This window comes from Pteropus alecto, unplaced genomic scaffold (genome assembly GCF_000325575.1).
Source record: "Pteropus alecto unplaced genomic scaffold, ASM32557v1 scaffold95, whole genome shotgun sequence".
Lineage (NCBI taxonomy): Eukaryota > Metazoa > Chordata > Mammalia > Chiroptera > Pteropodidae > Pteropus > Pteropus alecto.
The window spans coordinates 13,090,229-13,104,506 of NW_006441071.1; the positions used below are offsets into that span (position 1 = coordinate 13,090,229).

General features: G+C 37.7%; 1 protein-coding gene across 6 annotated transcripts in view; it reads left to right on the plus strand.

Moving 5' to 3' along the window:
* Positions 1 to 14,278, plus strand: part of GLIS3 (GLIS family zinc finger 3) — a 420,354-nt gene that overhangs the window by 141,742 nt on the left and 264,334 nt on the right. For all 6 annotated transcript variants that reach the window (XM_025051464.1, XM_025051463.1, XM_025051465.1 and 3 more), the window contains one exon: positions 5,156 to 6,266. In XM_025051464.1, the coding sequence (XP_024907232.1) occupies positions 5,156 to 6,266 (1,111 nt within the window). The remainder of the gene's footprint in view (positions 1 to 5,155; positions 6,267 to 14,278) is intronic.

Sequence of the window (14,278 nt, forward strand, 5' to 3'; positions counted from 1 at the left end):
CAATTTGGAGAGGTCGCATTTATTTGTGATTCTTGGTTTTTATGCTCAAACAGAGGAGAGAAAGGATAGAAGGCAACAGTTCAACTTGAAGGCATTTTCTGTCTAGGGATAAAGATGGAGAGAGAATCAGCTTTGTACTTTATCCATGGCAGGGCAGGAGGTGGGAAAGAGCATGAGCTGTTCAGTCTGAATGATGGCCACCCTATAAAAAGCTATAAAGTTAATTTTTTCCTGATCATCTATGTAATTCTTACTCATTTTAGAAAATGTGGAAAGTACGGAAAAGCGCAAAGCAGTTATCCTGAATCTTACCACCTACGGGCAACCATGGGTAGGCTTTTGATATACATCCTTCTAGTTATATGCAAACATATACATCATAAGCATAGGTTTTCCTTTGTACCAAATTGATCTAATAATCTACAGTGTTATAATTGCTTTTTTTCAGTTAGTATAAACATTTTATTTTGTAATGAAAGTCTTCAGCATCATATAATGGCTTCTTCCTGCTCAAGATTGCATTTTATTTAAAAAGCATATAAATAAAACTACAGTTTTTTATCAGTCTTTTATTACTGGGCATTTAGTTTCACTTTGTCTCAACATTATGAGTAATACTTTATTGGATAATCATGTAAATATTTTATCGCATATCTCTGGTTATTAGAATAAATTCTCAGAAGTAAAATTTGCTGAGTTAAAGGAAATGTACAATTTTGAGGCTTTTGATATGTATTCTCAAATTGCACTGTAGAAAAGGCTTACCTGCTTATAAACTCACCAAATCTGAGAGTTCTTGTTTTCCCATATCTTATCAAATACTAGGAAGTATTATTTTTATTAGTTTTGCCAATATTATTTTATCTTAATTTGCATCTCAAGTATTGATAACAGCGAATAGTTTTTGTACATTTACTTACTGTATTTCTTCTTTTGACCTCCTTTGAGTATTTTTTTTCTGGAGTGCTTATTTTGGAAAAAGCACTCTTCCTTAGCTTTGTTTAGTTCTATTTAATCCAAACAAGAGAATCATGCCCTAATGCTGTGTATTTGCCTTTATTAATTTACGAACCATTTCTGACTAGCCTTACTTAATGAGAAATGCAAACAATACCTTACCATCCTGAAGATCTGGGAGCCATTCTTAATTTAGACGTTGCCAAAACCATGTAATACAGTAGACCATTGTATATATTTTCCCTAAAGTGACAAGGCTGAGGTGCTGGTATGATAACCTCATACAGTGGCTTTGTATATAAATCTAACAAAAGTGGGGCAGCAGAAAAGATTGGATGCTATTTGCATGGGTTTTGTGTATGTTAGTTTTTCTAGTGCTTTCACAAACATTGTGATTCTACATTTTATGACTGAATATTCATAAACTACCTGCAGGTATTATCTCTACTTTATAGATTATGAACCCAGGACACAGAAAGTCTAAATGCTTTGCCTAGTGTCACTTAGCTCTTCAGTTATAAAATTCAACCATCAATCTAATGTCACTCCAGATCTAAAAAGACACCATATTTATCTTCTTAAACCAGAAATTATTGAGGTGGTTTCTGGGGATAGAATTTCCTCGGGTTTCCTTTTGGGTTGGAGTATGTTCCCAAAGCTCAGAGAAGGCCAAGGGGGCTGAGAATGGACTCTGGGCTCTCTGTAAGTTCTAGCATTTTATAAAGCCATCCTGTGTTCACATACAGTGCTAATTCTTCTGGGAGATTTGTCCAGGAACATTGACAAGAACTTCCATATAAATAATTACATATTAAAGTTATTTATATAATAATATATCATTATATGTTTATGTAATGTATACATAAGTATATAATTACATGTTTATGTAATGTATACATAAATATATAGTATATTTATGTAATGTATACATAAAATAATTATATGTATAATTTTTCCTCCTGCATCATTTGAGGAATTCCACGTAATCTGTAAGTTAGTATTTCTTTTGAGTTTGACATTGAACCAAGTCATTCAGCTTGGTCATCACCCATCTTATGGTCCCATGAGAGTTACTGAGCTCTTGCTTCACTAGTTACCCTCGCATTTTTCACTGATAGTTACTGAGTTTTTCATATTGTTTTTATTTTGTTTGAGCTATATCTCTTTCCTTTCACATATAGCTCCAAATTAACCAGTCACTAGAAATAATATTTCAAGGATCAGATGAACATATGGAAATGAAGATTGCTCCCAGTACAGAGCTAGCACCACAACTCTGTCACTTTCTTTCCCATATACCTGATGTGCGTAGCAGCAAGGGTTATAGGAAAGAGTCCTTGGGAATCTTTCACAGTCATTCAACATATTGTTGCAGAAAGAGAACAAAAAATTTGGGCTCCAATCATAGCTTATATGACTTTAAGCCTCATACCAGGTCCTTTAATCAACCAGAGCATTATGGACCACATATGGGGTATAATGTGGGGAAAACAACAGAAGATGTATGTGATCCAGCTAGGTGACTGCCAATAAGGAATTTGGCCCTTAAATAGAGGTTATTTAAAAAAAAAACCCAGTTTACTTACCTTACAAGCTGTATTAAATGAAATAATGTATAGAGAAAATGCTTTGTAAGCTATAAACGATGGTTAGTTATATTGATTATTCACCTTCTTAATAAACAATTTTTTGAAAACGTGTTACATGTATAACTCTCTGGTAGGTACTGGGGGAAGTAAAATGATCCCTTACGTTGAAAGATTTTGACTTTTATTGAGAAAGATAATTTTATTGAGGAAATCAGCTACATTTAAGGCACAGTAGAGATAGTATATAACTTCCTTGGAAAGAGAACTCTTATTGAGAGCTAGTGTATTTGAGAGATGTTTCATGGATTAGAACATGGATTAGAAAGATTAAAAGAACTGGGTAATTGCACAGGAGGGATGAGAGCTGCTAGGCAAAGACCATTTATTGGAAATTTTGTTCTTATTACATATTCGAGATAGAAAGGAGAGTTCTCTGTGCGTATGATTGCCTTAGTGAATAGAATATAGACATTGCTTTCTAAAAAATGTATGATAACTATTTTAGAAAACTGAGATGTCTAAGGACTTAAGGAACATGCCTACATGGAGTTATGCGCAGGTTTAAATTGAACCATAGTTAAGTATAATTTGAGAAAAATAAGAAATATCTCTACAATGAAACAAATAACCATGTTTCACTATAGTCTGCCCTCAAACCAAATAATATAATTAGATATGCAAAGTACATACAAGTGGATGAAATACTTTCTGCCTGCTAGTCACTGCTTAAAAATCTAAAATGGTCCAGTGTGACAGTGACCAGGCAAATGCATCATCTGAGAATGTTCTATAAACTTTCTCAACCTCAGGGTATAAAGCAGTCAGTTGTCTCGCCTCATGTATGACACAACTACTGATTTGACTTGGGTCAGAAAGCAATTCCTGGATCTTCTTGGGGAAGGGACCAAAAGGCCCTTGACATCCAGTCACTAGGAACCTTCAGCTGAGCTCTGCAAGGAGAGCTGCATGCTGTGGGTATGCTGGGAAAATAATTGAAAGTGTCCATGGGGAATTAAAACACAGATGGTTCAGAAATCACTTTGGGCTTGCAAGAGGACTTCGGTCTGAATATAAGGATGTAGACCAAGAAAAAAAATCTGTGTCAAGGGCAACTGGACGTAAATTCCTGCTTTGTTTGTTATTGGTAAACATTACTTCTCTCGATGGAAGCATCACATCGATAATTGTGTTATCTATCACCTTATATGTGCATTTTGGAGTTGAGATATTTTTTGGCTAATATCTCATGCTTATAGGAAACAGTGTTCCTGGCTTCCATTTTGTAAAAAGGAGTAAGAGGAACAGATGTGATAAGAATGCTTTTCTTTTCCCTCAGTTCCTTTGCAACAGGTTGCTGTTTAACAGCTGGAAGTAGTAAATGGTTTTTTTTTTTTTTTTTCTGGGAAGACAGACATTCTGTATGATGTTTTGTTTTGATTTTTTTCTGTCAGAAAAGGATCTCTGTAGAAAGCCAAAACAGGTACATATAAATAAGCCAGATTTTTCTCATACCCCATGTCAAAGTTGAGAAATACAATGAACTGTGTCTAGCTTTTTGTGACAAATTTTCCATTCAAGAGATACAGCTTTTCTCTTTGGTGATTTTTAAAGTAATGATGCCATCCATAGTAAAGCAAAATGAATTTTAAAGTGGCCAGACTATATTACAGTGTTTTGATGTGCAGGTAAATACTGTGACATGTGAGGCATGTTTTGAAAAGGGTAAGAACAGGAGAGAAATTGTAAATTACTGAAAGCTATTGATCTGCTTTTGTCCCAAAGTGGCTCTGATTTAAGGACAATGCTCATGGAAAACCCAAAACTGTAGAGTATGATTAAACTCTGCTCAGCCCATATGCATAGTTCCAAATATGACTTGATTTCAGGTTGTTACTCCCTTATATATATTATAGCTATATTCATATTTTTTCATTTCCCAGGTTGATTCAATATTATAACTAAGTACTGATAGCATGAATCGCTATCTTAAAAAAAAAAAAAACTTTAAAATTCCTTAATATGAGTGAACAAAGTTGCGAAATTCTTATTAGGTCTCCTGGATGACCCTTTGACTTTGAGGATTCACTTTTTTTGTAATCAAGCATGGGTTTATGTTTTACCTTACCAAATCAATTTTACTCAAAGGCTGACACTATGTTTAGACTCGTATTCCCTGCAATGCCTATTGTAGTGTACTGCACACATTAGGTGCTTAATAAATGCTTGGGTTTTTGGTTTACTGTGACAGACATCAATTATTATTTCCAAGTCTGTAAGTTTTCCCCCTACATTAAAAAATATTTAAAAATAAAGCAAGGACTATTTATTATCATTAAAGTATTAAGATTATTCATAACAATAGATCTTTTGTTTTATTAGTCCAGTGAGCATTTGCCTTTATTGTTCTTCTTGGTAAAATGTTATTTACCTGGAACTAAAAGCCTTTGCGTTATCTTAGCCAAAGTATGTGTGTTTAGCCGAGAATGTAATTAGGGGAAATACTTAAGGGATTGTCAATGCAATGTTCTTTTAGCTCTTAAGCAATCCATATCCTGCTAAAATGTTTGCCTTTTTTTTTTTTTTTTCTTCTTTTCTGGCTGCTGCTCCAGGTCCCTTATTTCACGTGAGTCTTTGGCGTCCACGACTTTGAGCCTGACAGAAAGTCAGTCTGCTTTGAGCGTGAAACAGGAGTGGTCTCACGGCTACAGGGCTCTCCCGTCGCTCTCCTCCAACCACAGCTCTCAGAATGGCATTGATCTAGGGGACCTGCTTAGCCTTCCTCCTGGGACATCCATGTCCAGCAACAGTGCCTCTAACTCATTGCCATCCTACCTTTTTGGCATGGAAAATAGCCACTCTTCGTACCCTAGTCCCCGAAACTCTTCGGCCAGGTCCCACTCGGCCCGCTCCAAGAAGAGAGCTCTATCTTTGTCCCCGCTGTCCGATGGCATTGGGATAGACTTCAATACCATCATCCGCACCTCTCCCACCTCTTTGGTCGCTTACATCAACGGGTCCAGGGCTTCCCCGGCCAACATGTCCCCGCAGCCTGAGGTCTATGGGCATTTCCTGGGAGTGCGCGGTAGCTGCATTCCCCAGCCGTGTTCGGTCCCTAGCAGCCAGATGGGTGTGCGGGTGGCCAGTGGTGGCCTGGCGCTCCCGGCCTACGGCGAGGACGGCTCTCTGGAGTACGAGCGCATGCAACAGCTTGAGCACGGCGGCCTCCAGCCTGGCATGGTCAACAACATGGTGGTGCAGCATGGCCTGCCAGGCCCTGACAGCCAGCCCGCCGGCCTGCTGAAGACCGAGCGCTTGGATGATTTCTCCCGCAGCGCTTTAGACCTGGCCTCCGCGCCACCTTTGCAGCCAACGCCCCAAGGGCCCCCACCTCCCTACCACGCCCACCCGCACCTGCCCCACCAAGAGCTCGTCCCCCACACCCAGACGCTGGCTCTGCCCCAGGCTGTCCTGGAAGAGGATGGGGAATTGGACGATGTCGGGGGCAAGCACTGCTGTCGCTGGATTGACTGCAGCGCTTTGTATGACCAGCAGGAGGAACTTGTACGGCACATAGAGAAGGTTCACATAGATCAGCGCAAAGGGGAAGACTTCACTTGCTTCTGGGCAGGGTGTCCTCGAAGGTACAAGCCATTCAACGCCCGCTATAAACTGCTTATCCACATGAGAGTCCACTCCGGAGAGAAGCCCAACAAGTGTACGGTGAGTTTTCCAAAGCCCACGGGAGCCCACTGAAAGTGCATTTGGGTTTTTTTCAAACTTGGCCCACGAGACTTTTATGGATTTTGGATGTGTGAAGGATTAGGTATTCATGAGATTAGACTCCTCTTCAGTCTGAGGAAGGTTTCTATAATTATTAGCTGCTGGGGTATCTCTCCAGTTCTTGATTCTCTTCCACAGATGTACAAGATGTATCATGTCAAGGGACATTGATCTGCCACAGTGTCCAAAAAAATCTTGGAAAACATGCCTGCCAGGCACCAAGTTGGAGTTGCTGAAATGTGCAGGGCAGAAGAACACACACTGTACCACCCCCAGTCTTTTCCAAAGCAAATATTCAGTGATTTCTTTTCTCTAATAACTGGGGTAGTATTGGGGTTGGGGGAGGGGTGGTTCGGATATTTGGAAAGAACTCACACCTAACAACTTGGCTAGTAAAAGTGTTGCTTCATGCACCCTCATGCCTGCACACTCCAGGCTTTTGAGACTAGTTAATGATTTATAGCCAGCATAAAAACACCCATGGGATACCACAAGAGCAGATCTCACAGGATCTCACTGAATTTTAAGGAGAGAGAATTTTGTGGAAAGGTACAGGAGGGGAATGCGCCTTTTGTGTTGAATGAAGTAGGCATGGTGTTTCTTTATTCTCCACCTTCCCCTTTCATAACATCGATCCTGGACCTATCTCTGTTCCTTGGGAAAATTGACTATTTTTTTAATTATATGACTCAAATGATTTCACAATCATTTCACACCTAAAAGAAATCCTCAGGGTTTACAAGCAGGACTTCACCCTTGGGGGATCACAGAGCAACTTTGCACAATCTCAGACAGCTCACTTAACCCTTGGACAGAAGAATAGCATGCATTTCATATTAGTTTAGATGGATAGGATTATTTATTTTAGAGTTAAAATCTGAAAATTATAGGTACTTTCTGGATAGTGAATATGCTCCAGGACACTAAGTGTGTGAAATGTATAAATCATTTTGAAAAGGAACTTATTTAGATGGTGGTCTCTGAGACAGTTTCTTTTTTCTACAATATGTCTTGATGATAAAGAATCTGGACACTGTTCTTGTTTCATTGTAGATTGGCCAAGTTGTCTGATTCATTTAAAAACAAACCAAACAAATGATAGCTGTAATGCAAGTATTAGAAGCACTTTTTCACCATCCAGTAGGTATTTTTGAAAGTTTTAAGAATTTCTGGTGGAATGAAATTGCATTTCTTGTCATTACATTGTGCCACATGTTGTGATTTTTCTTAAGGAAAACCTGAAACTGTTGTTGAGAATGTTATGAGAATGCCAGGTTATAGGAGTGAAAAGAATAATTACATTCCAGGCGGCAAAACCTTATTCTGTCAGTAGGGTTCTGCACTAAAAATGCCAGAAAGAGACAAGCAATTGAAGGCATTTCCATTTACTCTGTTTGGAACACACTGGCCTATTGCAGGCAGGAAAGACATTCAGTCTCTGAACGAAAACAGTCCAACCTTTTAGTTATGACTAATCCTGGCTGAAAATAGTTTGCTGGATTTGGCTTTACTGAAAAAAAACATAAAGGCTTGAATTATCCAAAAATAATTTTTTGCATTGCAAAATTAATTTTTGTGCAATAGGATTTCCCTGTTTTTCCCACTGTTCTCAGACTTCGCAAAGGCATGTAACAAGTTGACTTTTGCTAAAGTGCATGATGACTATTAAAAATAGAAATACTTCAGTGAAAGAATAAGCTGGGAGGTGAATGTTTGCAGGCCCCTGCAGAGCTTTTCATTGTGTTGTTCAAGATGGGCATGGGAGGTGATTTCTCTCTCCCCTGGTCTGCCCACTCCCCACTCTAAATGGACCTTTGTAAAATTCAGATTGCTAGATTTAAATCCATATCAAATTTAGAACCACAAAGCATTTACTTACACATGTTATAGTGCAAGTGTATTTACACAGAACAGAGTTTCTTAGGAGCTGACTAATGCTACAATTCAAGTCTTGGGACTATATATTTTAAGCAGGAAGACATCCATTTTCATATAACACATACATATCATGAGCATTATGTTTTCAGAAAACTGTTATGTTGCTACATGTCCTTTGCTTGATTTGTAGGGCTATAGCTAACTGGCTAATTTTGCTAGTAAAGTTTAGCAGTCTCCTCAGGTCGTAGTCCATGGATAGAAGACATTGTGTTTAATATGAATGAACATCTGAAAAAGATGCATTTTTCTGCCTTTTGCAAAACCAGTCTTTACACTCTTGAAATCCAGACACAAAGACCTGTTAAAACTGAAATGTTTTATCTCTTACTGCTTTGAAATTTGATGATAGTTGATTCAAAGCTCAAGATCCTTGCCAAGGAAAATGACCACATTCCTCTTTTGGAGACATGAAGTGATCTTTGGGTTTTTGTGGCTGTGTCACATGTTGCAAAGGTTAGGAGCTGTTTAAATTATAAGACCCAGTCCACTTTTGTTTTACATATATTTAACTGCTATTAATTTTATGTGGACCATAGTTAGAGTTAGTCATCATTTTCACTCACTTAGCTTATTGACTCAAGGAATATGTGATGACCCAATTGTGTTTGGTGACCATGACTACAAGCAGCACAATGAGCTTCTGAAAGTCATGGTAAATGAAGGGTATGTGAAAGGGCTACTCAGTGAACAGCCTGCTTACAGTAAGAGACTACCACTTGTGTCCTCCCTTGATGCCAAATTCCATTTCATGCATGGGAGAATGCATTCTCAGAATCTCTGACTCTTAACTCCCCAGCTTTATCCAGAACTCTGGGATTCAGATCATTCAAGATTCTAGGTGGCAGAACTGGGAAAGGATTGTTAATTTATTATTTGGTTAACTTACTGGAAGAAGAGAATGGTTTCTTTTCCTTTTCCCACCCAAACAACTCCACCCTTCTGTAGATCTCATTCTTATTCTGTGGAAAGCCAAACCAGCTGCTCTCTTTCCAGGCCTGGCCTTGATTACAGAGATATTCCCAGCCAATGGCAAAGGCCTTGAGAAGTAACGGCCTCATCAGGCAAAGAAGTAGGCCTCAGTTAAATTAGAAATTGAGATATGGCAATATTATATTAAAAATATCTGAGTCCATTCACTGCTGTCTACTAATTTCTACGTACCAAATCATTCGATTTAGACCTTCCTGAGCTTAGACAAGCCCCAACACTGATGAATAATGGAATTAACAAAACTTTTTAACATTTCTGGGTATAACTGCTGAATTCTAGTACATTTTTCTGAAATGATAAGGTTTCAAATTCCCACGTCAGGACAAGTCATGGAATTTCTGAATTTCTTTCTCCAACCCCTGTTTCATGTTCCTAAAAGGACAACATAAAGTGTAACCCAAAACTATAGATGTACACTAACCATTCCTAACAGTATCCATAGTAATGGTTCTAACAGAGAGCACGCTGCGAATGTTGTTACCATAGGTCTTTTTGCTATTAAGTTGAAGAGTGTGCAATGCCTGGGTAGCATTCCCAGGATGGTGTGTTCTGAATGAGCTCAAGCATGCTCAGCCTGCCAGTACCTCTCATGGGAAAGCCTATCTGATCGGAGCAGAGTGAGCAGAGGGACAGGGTTCCGTTGCCAGGATCAGAAACACTGATGGCTTGCCTTTGTGCACAATAGAAAGCAGTTGTGCTGGAAGGTTAGGGAGTGTTAATAAGGGAATTAAGGGGAATGTGGGTCGCCACTTAAATTTTGCTTATTTTTCCTGGATGGATTTTATCCAATAGCAAAAAAGAATTTTGCAAAACTTTTATCCACCCACAGATTTTCACGAAAATGTCACTGACCAAAGACAGCTTTGAATTTTGTATGAATTGACTCATTTCTCCACAGGCATTTTGCCTGGCAAAATCCAGAGTATTTGCTTTGGCTTGAATACTGGGCAGCTTGCTTTTTAAGTAACATTGGATTATGAGTACAAGAAAATAAATACAGAGCTGGGGCTATGTCCCCATTCCTCTTTAACGGCCTGATTTATGGGTTCGTGGGCCAGCATTAGCCACGAAAGGCATTTCTTGAGGAAAAGTAAAATCAGTATAAACTGTGGAAGAAGGTTTTCTTCCACATCCTTTATTTTGTTATTTTGATAAGACTTGGCATTGATGTGGTGACTACAATTATATGACCAGAGAGACCTTAGGAAAATACCGTCTAAGCATAACTATTAGTTACCACTCCACAACCTTCATATTGGCAACAATTAATAAGTTCTCATAATGTCAAGTATTGATGAGGGTATGAAGAATGGGGAATGCTTCAATATTGCTGGTGAGAGTAAATTGTTGTAACCACTTTGGAAAAAAATTTGGGAATATCTACCAAAAGTGAGGATGAGCATATCCAACAAAACCATATCTGAGTGTCTAACCTACCTAGAGAAACTCTAATATATGTGAGAGACATACAAAAAGGAATTTACTGTACCTCTGCTTTTGAGAAATATAAATAACCTAAGTGTCCAGAGGGTAAATCAATAAACTGTGGTTTATTTGTAATGAAATAAAGGAGTTTAAAATTAATGAACTAGATATAAACCTCTAGATAGATAGATAGATAGATAGATAGGTAGATAGATAGATAGATAGACAGATAGATACCAATATGGATAAATCTCAAAAAACAATGTTGAATAAAAAAACTAAATGCTAAAGGACATATGCAGTGTAATATAATTTATGTACCTTTAAACACACAGTATTATATAGTTGTTATAAGTATATAATTACTTGGTTAAACAATAAAATTGTGTGGTCAGGATAGGTAGTAACCTTAGGATAGTGGATACTTCTGGAGAAGAAAAAAAACAGAAAGAAATGGGATCCGCGAATTTTGCCTTATCTTTTATTTAAAAGAATAAGAAACAAATACAGAAAAATAACTTCTTTTTAGCTTGGTGAGAATTGAAACAAATATGGCAAAATATTAATTCCTTTTTAGCTTGGTGGTGGTAATATAGGTATCATAGGTATCTTACAATATTTTCTATGCTTTGTTGACTGTGTTGAAAATATTTCAAATATTTCATAATTATAAGTATATATTTTTGTTTAAAAATAAGACATATAACACTCCAACTCCCTTTCACACATACTATTTTTTTTCAGATGAGAGGAACAAAGCCTAAAGAAATTAAGTGATTTTTCTAAGACGTAGTAAGTTGTTTGGCTGTTGCCTGCCTACTTAGCACCTCGAAGGCAATGGTTCTTGGCTGTCATTGAAATCCATACCTGGGTCACACCCTCAGAGTCTGTGATGTGATTGGTCTGGGGTACAGCTTCTTGGGTGATTCTAATGTGCAGTCAAGGGTGAGAACCAGTGCTCTAAAAGTTTCCACATCCTGACATTGAACTCTAGCTAAATGAAAGCCTACTCTGTCATTTCAGTTAAGGTGTAGGGAGGCAGTATTTAGGAGTGAGTGCATCTTCATTATTATCAATGCCCTGACAATGATTAGGGTAATTTTATGTTCCTTTGGAAAAAAATTCAGGGGCAAGAGATAAGATAATAGAGCGACTCTGGTAGTGGCAGGAGGCTTTCAGCTAGTGTCCATTTTACGTTCAGAGTACTCTTTCTCTACAATTGATAGTCAGTTAAAGGTTAGGATGAGACAGTGCTGAGCAATGTACGTCACTGCCCCCTCTTTGCCTCCCTGAGTTAAAGTGGAACTAAGAAATCTGCCATGTCATTCTCATTTCTAAAGGTAAGATAGAGTGTTCTCCCTTCCAAATACAATGCAGCCTTTCTGCTTATAATATAAAATGATCGTCAAACATTTTTGCTACTATAGATATTTTTGAAGAATTGGTAATTTACCAAAATATTGAATTTTCCCTTTTATCAAATCTTCCTGATGTGATTAGATAAATAAAATGATCATTAATATCCTCTTTGTCTCTTGAGGCTGAAACACCACCAGTGAAACATCTGGTAAAGATCAGAGAGAGTCTAGCTTCTAAATCGTATCCCATGAGGCATCAGTCTGTCAAATATTTAATGGAAACTCAATAATTTTGAAAAACTAAATTGCACGATTTTTCCCCAATGATTTTATGTAAGAAACATACTGGTATATTTATCTGTGCATATACATGTTCAACAAACTGTAGACATATATATGTCACTATAAATTACAAACCTCAGTATAGGTAAAAGCAAAACCACAGATACTCTCATCAGAAGGTGTATTAACCACAGTCTATAAGGCATCAGTCGGATTTCATATCCCAAAACACAGTTTAGAAACCTTCCATTTGGTAGTGGTTTAATTTTATTTTCCTTTAGAAGACATTTAATCCATGTTACCTGGGGAGCTGGCCTTTCATGAACTTTGTCCTGAAAATAAATTTGTAACAGATTTGGGCAAACGTTTCAAAGCAAGTCGTGGTTTATGTTTCTTTGCCCTGCAATTCTAGGATTAATGAAACACAATAGATAATGAGAAAAACCCTATGAGGTTAAATATTTGAGGCATTATCCTCATTAAGCAAATTCATTAACTACATAATGGTTAATGTTCCTTTTAGTTCATATTTGTTTTGTGGTTTTTCTCTAATTTCATGCCCTGAAATAATGTTTTTAAAATTAGAAAGTATTATGTAGATCTTTTCATAAATGATCTGATTAAGGGAAGGTATTTCAAACCTTTTGAGGTTTGTTCCTATGTAGATTTTTAAATGTTTATTCAGACTGCACCAGTGTGGAAAATTAGTTTGGCAATTTATTAGAAACGTCTTTTGTGACCTTTGGAATATTTCTTGATTACCTTTACTTTGAGTGGTTGTGTCGACATCTTTGGGTTCAGATAAGAATTTGAGTGTGTAGAGTGAAAAACCAGACACATTTATTTTTTCCAAAGAAGAGGTAGTCTGATTCTCTTTGATCTTTCAGAAGTGTTTCCTTCAAGCTCTGGGTAGAATGATGAAGAAAAGAGATTTTTTTTTTCCATTCAGTTTTTTAGTTTCTACTATAATTACTGAGTGAGGGCTTCTAGAAGACAATGGATGTTGTAAACCTGGGCAGTGGATGTGTGACTGGCAAACACAGATCCTTGGTGGGCAGGCAGGTTTGATTTCTCATCTGTTTGAACTCTGGGCAGCCTTCATCTAGAGGGGAGATAGGTCGATCTAATATGTGTCATCACTCATGTAGAGGAGGTTGGTGTAGGTAGGAATTTGGTGAGAAAATGGAACGAAACCTTTGCGTTCTTATTTTTCAGGACAGTATTTATTTTTATTTTCTTGGGCTTCAGATACTGTATTTGAGTAGGAAGAATGACTTATCCCTTTGAGGGAAATTTTTGAAGAATTTTAAAAAATGGTTAATTTTAAAAGTTCTTGAGAAATTAGAAAATGAAGTGATCTGGCTCTGGGCAGACAGGGACAATGTGTATGAGTAATTACACCAGGCTCTAAACTTAGGATGACCGTATAATTTATTATTCAAATCAGGACACTTTTGAGACTGAAAGGGATTCTCTTTCACTGGAATATCAGTGTAGATCAAGAGTGTGCTGGGTAAACTAGAATGTATTGTTGTCCTAGCCAAATAGTATATGCACTGATGTGTCCACTCAATCAATGCATGTCATTCATACATTTGATCACTGAGTACAAGCCATGTGCCATGCCCTATCCTGGAAGCATGTACATAAGGAAATGGGACATTGAGTAGTTATTTACACTGTAATGAAATAAGGGCTGTGATATAGGTCTATACAAACGTTTTTAATGGGAAAACAAGGAAAGAAACTTCTAGCTATGTCTGTAAGAGTCTGGCTTCTTTGAGGAGGTGACTGCATCTTGACCCAATAGAGTGATTCTTACACAAAAAGGGAAGGAAGCCATTCAGGGGGAGGCACCACACTGTAATAGCACAGGGATGTGAAAGAGCCCAAGGAAAGAAACAATTCCCAAGTAGTTTGAGAATCTCAGACTAGGCAGGAGAGGGAAGTAAAGCTGGA